The sequence below is a fragment of the Sapajus apella genome, unplaced genomic scaffold (assembly GCF_009761245.1).
Source record: "Sapajus apella isolate SASKATOON/1434 unplaced genomic scaffold, GSC_monkey_1.0 scaffold33, whole genome shotgun sequence".
NCBI classification, from domain to species: domain Eukaryota; kingdom Metazoa; phylum Chordata; class Mammalia; order Primates; family Cebidae; genus Sapajus; species Sapajus apella.
Window position 1 is genome coordinate 8,911,580 of NW_022436973.1, and position 10,968 is coordinate 8,922,547.

General features: G+C 39.1%; 1 protein-coding gene across 3 annotated transcripts in view; it reads right to left on the minus strand.

Annotated features, from left to right (window-relative positions):
* ITCH (itchy E3 ubiquitin protein ligase) overlaps positions 1-10,968 on the minus strand; it is a 145,705-nt gene that overhangs the window by 93,754 nt on the left and 40,983 nt on the right. For all 3 annotated transcript variants that reach the window (XM_032295201.1, XM_032295203.1, XM_032295202.1), the window contains 3 exons: positions 8,002-8,143; positions 6,023-6,147; positions 4,532-4,669 (listed from right to left, as the gene is read on the minus strand). In XM_032295201.1, coding sequence (XP_032151092.1) covers positions 4,532-4,669; positions 6,023-6,147; positions 8,002-8,143 — 405 coding nt within the window. The remainder of the gene's footprint in view (positions 1-4,531; positions 4,670-6,022; positions 6,148-8,001; positions 8,144-10,968) is intronic.

The following is a 10,968-nucleotide window of genomic DNA, read 5'->3' on the forward strand; positions in this document are numbered from 1 at the left end:
CAGTCAACTGTGGTCCAAAAGTAGGTGAATACCATAAGTTATTTTTCCTCCTAAAGCTCTAAACCAAGCTAAAATGTGAGGTATTTTTGGAGTGAAGCTGAAACTGAGATGACATTCCTACAACTTTTATTACAGTATACTATTATAATGGTTTTCTTTTCTTTTTTGACATGGAGTCTCGCTCTGTCACCCAGGCTGAGTGCAGTGGCACGACCTCAGCTCACTGCAATCTCTACCTCCTGGGTGAAAGCAATTCTCTTGCCTCAGCCTCCCAAGTAGCTGGGATTACAGGCGCCCACTGCCACGCTCAGCTAATTTTTGTATTTTTAGTAGAAAAGGGGTTTCACCATGTTGGCCAGGCTGGTCTCAAACTCCTGACCTCATGATCTGCCCGCCTAGGATTCCCAAAGTGCTGGGATTACAGGCATGAGCCACCGTGCCTGCCTTACTTTCTTATTATTGTGGCTAACCTCTTACTGTGCCTAACTTAACAAATTAAATTTTATCATAATTATGTATATAATGGAAAAAAACATGCCTATACAAGTTTATATAGGGTTCAGTTTTATCTAGTTTCAGGTATACACTGGGAGGTCCTGGAACATATCCCCTGTGACTGGGGGGAGAAGGACTACTACACCAAAAGAGACAAGGTGATCTCATTAGGAAAATCTAATCTTCATAGTAAAGACATCTCATTTTATTAAGCTTCACTTTATTGCACTTCACAGATGATGTGTTTTTTACAAAATGAAGGTTTGTCACAACCCTGAATTGAGCAAGTCTACTGGCACAATTTTCCCAACAGCAAGTGCTTGATCATATCTGTCACATATTGGTAGTTCCAGCAATGTTTCACACTTTTCATCACTGTTATATCTGTTATGGTGATCTACAATTAGTCATTGTTGAAGTTATTATCATAATTGTTTAGGGGTGCCATGACCACACCTATATAAAATGGCAAACAACAGATGTTGTATGTGTTCTGACTGCTCTATCAATCAGGCATCAGTCTTCCTGTCTCTCCTCCTTAGGTTTCCCTATTCTCTGAAACACAAGGATATTGAAATTAGGCCAATTAATAATCCTACAATGGCCTCTAAGTGTTCAAGAGGCACATGCCACCACACCCAGCTAATTTTTGTATTCTTAGTAGAGCCGGGGTTTCACCATGTTGGCCATGCTGGTCTGGAACACCTGACATCAGGTGTTCCACCTACTTCAGCCTCCTAAACTGCTGGGATTAAAGGCTTGAGCCACTGAGCCCAGCCAAGAACAGATTTCTTTTCTTTTTTTTTGAGACGGAGTCTCACTCTGTCACACAGGCTGGAGTGCAATGGCACAATCTTGGCTCACTGCAGTCTCTGCCTCCCAGGTTCAAGTGATTCTCTTGCCTCAGCCTCCTGAGTAGCTGGGATTACAGGCACGTGCCACTGCGCCCAGCTAATTTTTGTATTTTTAGTAGAGATGGAGTTTCAACATCTTGACCAGGCTGGTCTTGAACTCCTGACCTCGTGATCCACCCGCCTCAGTCTCCCAAAGTGCTGGGATTACAGGCGTGAGCCACCAAGCCAGGCCCAAGAACAGATTTCTTATAAGAACTATCCTGTATATTCTTTAACAAAAAACATAAATGAACATGGTCAGGAAAAAAAAATCTTAAAATCTGTAACATTAGAAAAAATTAAATTAGGCTATAAAAGCAATTTTCTCCCTAGTTCTTACCCAACAATCAATATCCAGGTGCCACAAATTCAATTTCAGTACTAAACTCTAATTTTTATTTCTGGTATACAGTCAAAAAGTACAGAAATGGGCCAGGCACGGTAGCTCATGCCTGAAATCCCAACACTTTGGTAGGCCGAGGTGGGCAGATCATGAGGTCAGGAGATCCAGACCAACATGGCTAAAACAGTGAAACCCCATCTCTACTAAAAATGCAAAAATTAATTGGGCGTGGCGGCACACATGCCTGTAGTCCCAGCTACTCGGCAGGCTGAGAGGCAGGAGAATGGCTTGAACCTAGGAGGCGGAGGTTGCAGTGAGCCGAGATTGCACCACCGCACTCCAGCCTGGGCAACAGAGTAAGACTCTGTCTCAAAAAAAAAAAAGAAGAAAGTACAAAAATGAAGCCAATCAATCAAAGAACATGTACAGTTCCTACCACACATGAGCTGAATTGAGTTTTGTTTGCTTACAATTCATAATTTGATTTAAAGTTCCTAGGGTTTTACATGTGAAACCAATAGTATTTTGGAAAGAAATGGCAATGTTGACAAATTAACTGTGTTTCAATCTTTACTGTGTCATACTAATTTGTGTGATATTGGAAATGCTATTTAAACGCTCAGAGCTTCACTTCCCTTATCTGCAAAATGCAGGTATGTAGTGCTTTACAAAGCTGTGATGGTTAAAGGAGAATATATGTAAAACACCAGCACAGTGCTTGATACATGGTAAGCATTCAATAAATAACAGCTACTGTATCTGGCAATGCCAAACCTAAAATCCACTGTGACTTCGTAGTTAAAATATCTCTTTACCTCACAGAATCAGACTAAATTCTCACTGGTCAATTATTTTCCTACTTGAACAGAAAACTGTTGACAGAGAAAGAAATGCTTATTTCTGTAGGAAATAAACACTGAAGTCGTTAAGTATACATATGCAGCTTAGATCCTATTCTTAAATATGAAGACTGATAAGCTTTACTTTGGCTAATTATTAAATATTTTACATTAGTAGTAGTTTCAACTTCTTGGGTGGAAACTTAGGACACTATAAATACTGAGGTTTAGGATAGTTTAACAATGTAACTTGCATTTTATTTTAAAGACTTCCAATTTATATATAGAAAAATGTGACTATTATAGAGTTCTTATGAACAATAATCAGTCAACTCCAAATCAGTATAACCATTTCAGAAATAAATTTCTTTCCATCCTCACTAGCCCCAAAGAACTAATCTGGAAGACATGCTAGGTCCTGCCACTTTATTTTTTGTTCAGACGAGGTCTCACTCTGTCACCCAGGCTGGAGTGCAGTGGCGTGATCTTGGCTCACCACAACCTCCAACTCCTGGGTTCAAACAATCCTCCCACCTTGGCCTCCCAAGTACCTGGACTAGACACGTGCCACACACATGGCAAATTTTTGTATCTTCTGCAGAGACAGAGTTTTGTCATGTTGCCTAGGAGAGTCTCAAACTCCTGGGCTCAAGCAACCCTCCTGCCTCAGCCTCCCAAAGTGCTGGGATCAAGGGGTGTGAGCCACTGTGCCCAGTCTGTCCTGCTATTTTTAAAAGTCACGAGGAAGTAGGAAGTCTTCCAACAAGGTAGGAAAAAAAGAATAGCACCTGACAACTGCAAAATGTTTCATAATGCAGTTTCTAAGTAAACCAAAAGATCTTTGTCAAACTCATCAAGAAATCCATTAATCTGCTCTTTCATTGTCTTCAGGCCTCTGAAATCTGTTTCAAGTGAAAATACGCTTAGCACATTAGGATGTGATGGAAGTATCTGATGGGAAACAGTGGGAAGAAGTTTTATTAAATATGCTAGCTGTCCAGCCACTAACTCAGATGCCACCACAGAAACTTCTTTTAATCATAGCTCATGTTTATTTTCCTTTAACACACACCAGTAAATCAGAGATTGTAAGATTTACTAGCACAAATATAATGAATTAGTATTGTCAGAAGATATCTCTGTAAGTGTAGCCTACAGAAATAGAAGGGGAATGGTAAATGGATTTCAGCTTGTAATGGCTGCAGTGCAATGGCACAATCTCTGCTCACTGTAACCTCTACCTCCTAGGTTCAAGCGATTCTCCTGCTTCAGCCTCCTGAGTAGCTGGGATTATAGGCACCCATCATCACGTCCGGCTAATTTTTTCATAATTTTAGTAGAAATGGGTGTCACCATGTTGGGCAGGTGAGTCATATTTAAACTCAATCACACGCTGCTACAGACCATAAACTCTACCATTGGCACAGGAGGGGGTGTGTCATCTAACCCATATTAACTGCCATAGTTGGCCTACAGAATAAATACCACATAAATCAACTAATTACTCATCGGGCCAACTGTGATTCAACATCTATTTGGCTAATTTTTCAACTTACATAAAAATATACATGCTTTTATTCATAGAAACAATACACTAAAAAGAAAATGTTTAAAGTGATCAAGGTCTATTTTTTTAAAAGAAAAAAATAATTTCTTTCTTTCTTTTTCCTTTCTTTTCTTTCTTTCTTTCTTTTAAAGAAACAAGGTCTCACTCTGTCACCCAGGCTGGACTGCAATGGCACTGATTATGGCTCAAAGCAGCCTCAACCTCCAAGCTCAAGCAATCCTACTGTCTCAGCCTCCCAAAGTGCTGGGATTAGAGGTGTGAGCTACCACATCCAGCCAGAAAAAATCATTTTATTAAACTGAAAAAAAAAATCTAAATAATTACATATAGCATACTGCAATGGCTATTTTATTTAAGAAGAATCATTAAAGACCTTAAAAAGGTAATCACTTACTTTCTGAACATGTAGTTTCACCATTGGTAACAACTTCAGACTCTAACTGTAGCCCATCAAGACAAATTGATAAGTCTCCTATTGTCTCTGTTGGTTCTTTGTCACCTCCAAGCTGCAAAGTCACAACTACTTCTTCAACTGGAAGAAAATAAAGTTACGGAAAAAATGGTCACTTTTTTTTCCCGTGAAGGCTTTTTTTTCTAATTCCATTTTTTTTTTTTTTTTGAGACAGTCTCCCTCTGTCGCCCAGGCTGGAGTGCAATGGCTAGATCTCGACTCACTGCAACCTCTACATCCTGGGTTCAAGCAATCCTCCTTTCTCTACCTCCGGAGTAGCTGGAATTATAGGCATGCATCACCACGCTTGGCTAATTTTTGTATTTTTAGTAGAGACAGGGTTTCACGCTGTTGGCCAGTCTCAAATTCCTGACCTAAAGTGATCCAGCATGCCCAGCCAAGAAGGCATCTTAACCGTTAAAAATTAACTGTTAAAAATGTGATGCCCAAGAAAATGTAACTATATGTACATATAAATTGCTTAACTATATTTCACCCAAGGCTTGAGCACTTTTGACACCAAAACACTGTATCTTTTAAAAAGGACAAAATTTGCTAATGTTTCATATCCATGATGTAAAACAGTATCTCCATCATTTATTATATTCATCCTATCCTTGTAAGACTATATTATAAAATGAGCAAGGATAAGAATAAAGATTATTTAACAATATATACCTGAATTAAATTGAATAAAAACATAATTTAAGGATAAATTATATCACATAAGCCCTAAATGAGAAAATTCTTAGAAGTATGTTTTAGTCAAGAGGTAGAAAAAAATGTGTTTTAAAATCATGATATATTAATTAAAACAAGCTAAACCTCTTTCTATATTATGTAAATAGATATACATATAAAATCACAACCACATAAAATGCGGACATTTTAAAAAATAAGCATTTAAAGCTGGATGTGGTGGTACCTGCCTGTAGCACCAGATACTCAAGAGGCTGAGGCAAGATAACCACTTGATACCAGGAGTTCAAGACTACACTGTGCTATGAATGCACCTGTAAATAGCCACTGCACTCCCACCTGGGAAATAGGCTCTCCACATCCCTCCCAAAAAGCAGCATTTGGAAAGGAAATCTGTAAAAATATTCATTAGATTTGTCCTCTGAAGTGGGATTTTTTTTCTTTCATCTCTGCTCTATATTTTAGTTTTTCCACAATTAACTACGTATTACTTTACTAACATCTATCTACTAAGTAAATAAATATTTATTAAAGATACTGGATGCAAAATGAATGGCCAAACCCAGGAAACTCAGAATACTTTTAACAGCTTAAAATTCTTCTATCTGTTCATCCTATAACCAAGTAAAATTTAAAGGTATGAGTCAACATGAGTCATTATGCATGTTAGACATATAAATTTCTTCTAGAAAAACAAAGAGCTAAGGGCAATTTCTATTAGTCTTAAATACGTACGTTTCATATTGTTTGACTTTAATGTTTCATAAATATCTAATGCAGCAGTTCCCAATAAAACATCAGATTTCAGTGTCTGGTGACTCCACACACGAAAATATAATTTACTCACAGGGGTAACGATACTAGAAGTGAAAAAAGGGGAAAAATATTATTTTTATTGAAGATCACAATGAGAGCCTGAATAAATTACAATTGTTTTAAAGTCTAAAGTCTTCTCACTGCACCCCTTACAGTTTGCTATACACATATTGGCTTAGGTTCAGTAATCTTATGAAAACTATCTGAATGCTACATGCTTACATGGTCATTTTCACTTGTGGTTGAACTACAGAAGCAAATTCATACACATATTGTCAACAAAATGAAACTGCTTATCCTGCAACAAACTATTAGAAAACTAGTTTTACTTTAGTAGTACAGAAAAATTAAATCCTTATGTCAGTAGTTTATGGAGCTTGAGGTTATTTTGTTTAATCATTACAGTAACCATATAAGATGGGAATTATCACTTCCATCTTCAGATACAGAAAGTGACATTCAGAGATAAAGCAAATTGCCTAAGGTCTCACAGGCAATAAGTAGCTGAAATGTAATTTGAATGAAATCCTGACATTAAACTTCATATTAAAAAGTTCCTCAAGTCAGCTACATAATGATTTGAAGATTACATTACATATATCAAGTTTCCCACTGCTAGAGGCAAGGTGTCCAGTTCAACTATCAAATATAGATTCACTTATACCTTGCTAAATGCCAATAAAGAATATTCTCTGTAATGGCATTTCCAAAGTAAACTGGGAAATTTGAATTCGCAATATACATACAATCAATTTTAGGGTCAAGGATTAGAAAACTAGGAGCACTATACAATCTACCATAGTCCTATGGTTCAATGATACAAAGACAAATTCCAGAAATGTTTGAATTTCTGTAGATCTAATTCTCTCTAATGTGATTAAGTTTGGGAGAACAAAGAAACACTTTCCTCCTTTGAAGTCTACCTGTAACTATTATCACCACCATTTCAACAGCAATGGGTAGATTAAACAAACTAAAAATTCTACATTGCCCCTCTTCTTTGGGGGTACAATGTATTCATTTTCTTCAAAATTCTCAGATGTTACTTTCAAGAGAGCTCTTACTATACATTATATTAAGAATATATTTCTCCGCCAGGCACCGTGGCTCATGCCTGTAATCCCAGCACTTTGGGAGGCCGAGGTGGAAGGAATACTTGAGGTCAGCTTGGGCGACAGGGTGAGACCCTATCTCAAAACAAAACAAAGAAAAAAACTAACCAAAATACTATTTTTTAAAATTAAGTTTAAAAAGATTGGGGGGTACTATAACCCCTTAATTCAACCCAAATAAAAGGGTTGCCAGAAATCTTTCTGAGTCCATGACCATGGGCTTTCTTCAGCTATTCTTCAGTGACAAGAGCAATATTATCACCAACTAAACTAGAGAAGGTAAAGAAAGGGAGTGACTAGAAAAACAGCTTTCTAAGAGAAACAAAAAAGGAGACCAGAAGGAGTCCCAGGAAAAGGGGGGTGGGGGGGAAGATGAGAGAGAAAGGAGAAAAAAAGTGAGAAACATTTTTGAAAAATTGTATTTCCAGCTGGGCGCCGTGGCTCACGCCTGTAATCCCAGCACTTTGGGAGGCCGAGGCAGGTGGATCACGAGGTCAAGAGATCGAGACCATCCTGGTCAACACGGTAAAACCCTGTCTCTACTAAAAATACAAAAAATTAGCTGGGCATGGTGGCGCGTGCCTGTAATCCCAGCTACTCAGGAGGCTGAGGCAGGAGAATTGCCTGAACCCAGGAGGCGGAGGTTGCGGTGAGCCGAGATCGCGCCATTGCACTCCAGCCTGGGTAACAAGAGCGAAACTCCGTCTCAAAAAAAAAAAAAAAAAAATTGTATTTCCAATCATCTACTAAACAAAACATACTATAGTAAAATACTTCCAAACTTACACTGTAAGGGGTTGCTTCCACTTGGGGCTGTTCGTATTGTTGCATTTTTCTGTCTTCTTTGACTGTCCATCTACTGTGACTTCTACATAAGGACTTGGTCCAAACCAATTCTTTCTATTTTCCTTAAGTTTTGCTGAGATGACTATGTAAAAGAAATTTTAAAAACTTCAATATTTGAGATGTTAGTTCACTCATGAAATCAATTTAATTTCATAAGAATTAGACACATTTACTAAATTTACTCAGAGAAGCCGTTTTGCTCTAAAATATTTACCAGTTTTATTCACTCATAACTTTCATACTTCCTCCCATCCTAGTAAATAAATATGGGGGTTCCCCACACCATCAACCCAAATTCCCATCAGTAGAATTCCACGGCATCAAAAGTCTAGAACTCAGATCAATTAAAAGGTACACACATACGGGCCGGGTGCAGTGGCTTATGCCTGTAATCCCAAAACTCTGGGAGGCCAAGGCAAGAGGATTGCCTAAGCTCAGGAGTTCAAGACCAACCTGAAAAACATAGCAAGACCTCATCTCTCTTAAAAATCAAAAATATTGGCTGGGCATAATGGCACGTATCAATAGTCCCAGCTACTTGGGAGGCCGAGGTTGGAGAATCACTTGAGCCCAGGAGGTCAAGGCTTCAGTCAGCTATGATTGTGCCACTGCACTCCAGCTTGGGCAACAGGAGGAAAAATTTTAAAAGCTGGCTGGGCAGGGTGGCCTGCACCTATAATCTCAGCTACTCAGGTGGCTGAGGCAGGAGGAGTGCTTGAGCTGAGGTGTTTAAGACCTGCCTGGGTCAAACAAAAACAAAATGTATGCATTGTCACACGTGGTCAACAAACATCTGCATGCCTACCATGTGTCAGATACTGGTCTAAACTCTGTCGCTAAAGCAATTAACAGTAAAGAAAAGGATCTGGCTTTCAAGGAGATTATATTCTAGTTAAAGTCCTTATGATGAAAAACAGGCTGATGTGACAGAACATGACTCTGTAGTAAGGAAGGGCGCTTGGTAATAAGGAAGGGTTCTGAGAAGCACTTTTAAGCGACCATATAAATGAGAAGAAGCCAGCCATGTAAAGACTGGAGGTGGGAATAAAAGAGCATTCTAGACAGGGGTAAATGAGTATGATGTATCTGAGGAAAAGTATAGCAAGCACAGGAAAGAATGGTAAATGAAGGGAGATAAGCTTTGTATATCAGCTTTGCAAGCCAAAATAAAGACTTTGGCAGCCAGGCACAGTGGCTCACACCTGTAATCCCAGCACTTTGGGAAGCTGAGAGGGGTGGATCACTTGAGGTCAGGAGTTCAAGACCAGCCTGTCTCTACTAAAAAAAATTCAAAAATTAGCCAGGCATGGGGGCAGGCTCATGTAATCCCAGCTATTCGGGAGGCTGAGACAGGAGAATTGCTTGAACCTGGGAGATGAAGGTTACAGTGAGCCGAGATCGCGCCACTGCACTCCAACCTGGGTGACAGCGAAACTCCATCTCAAAAAAAAAAAGAATTTAGATATTTTTATTTGTGTTGGAAAGCTAATGGAATAATAACAATTACAAACTAATATATTTTTTTAACATCTCTTATCTAAGCAAGAGCTTCCTATGTTGTACATCTTGAGATACAAACTCCTGAGCCTTCACCCTTGTGTTAGTCACCTTTGCCATAAAATAGCTTTGTCCAAGCCCCTTAGAGGGGTATAACAAATAGATTAGAATCTAGCAGAGCACCCCATGATTTCCACAGGTGGCAATTCACTGCCCTCATAGATGAGGTGATGACAACCAAGGAAGTACTCCACCACTCAGGTTATCTACTCCAACAGCAAAAAGTCCAGAGAATGCTAATGCTCATCAAAGGGGCCCTTGGAGTTGTCAAAGGAGTTTATATAGTAGCTACTTAAGAAGCTTAATATGTAGTCCAAAGTCTGGGCATCCAAGCAGGCACAGTCCCAGGTGATAGCTCTGAAACTCTGACTTTATATATATCAAATACTTCCATCCTTTTAGGCTTATGTGTCTTTTTGCTGGCATTCAAGCCAGCCGCAGAATGACTAACTGAAGAAAACGAAGAGTTGCAAGAGAACTATTGCTAGACAAAAAGATCAAGCATGGTGATTCACACCTGTAATCCCAGCACTTTGGGAGGCTGGGCAGGAAGATCATTTGAGGCCCAGGAGTTCAAACAAAGCCTGGTCAACATAGTGAGAACCCCATCTCTACAAAAGATAATTTTAAAAATCAGTCAGGCATGATGGTGTGTACCAGCAGTCCCAACTGCTGGGGAGGCTGAGGCAGGAGGATCGCTTGAGTCTGGGAGATTAAGACTGCAGTGAGCTGTGATTACACTACTGTACTCCAGCCTGGGCAACAGAGCAAAACTCTTTCTCAAAAAAAAAAAAAAAAAAAAAGTTGTTTGAGATGCATATAAGATCTCTAAGTGTAAACATGAAATAGAAAGTCTTTTTCAGAATACAAAATATTCAAGTAGGGACCAGAGCTATCTCTGATTAAAATTTAATAGGCCAGGCACATAATACTAGCACTTTGGGACACTTAGGTGGGAGGATCACTTGAGCACAGGAGTTTAAGACCAGCCTAGACAACATAGTGAGACTTCATATCTATTTAAAAAAAAATAATAAATAATAAAAAAAATTAGGCCAGGTGCAGTGGCTCACATCTGTAATCCTAGCACTTGAACCCGGGAGGCAGACAGATCATGAATTCAGGAGTTCAAGTCCAGCCTGGTTAACATTGTGAAACCCCATCTCTACTAAAAATACAAAAAATTAGTTGGACGTGGTGGCAGGTGCCTGTAATCCCAGCTACTGGGAGGCTGAGGCAGGAGAATCACTTGAACCCAGGAGGCGGAGGCTGCAGTGAGCTGAGACTGCACCACTGCACTCCATCCTAGGCAACTCCATCTCAAAAAAAAAAAAAAAAAAAAAAAAAAAA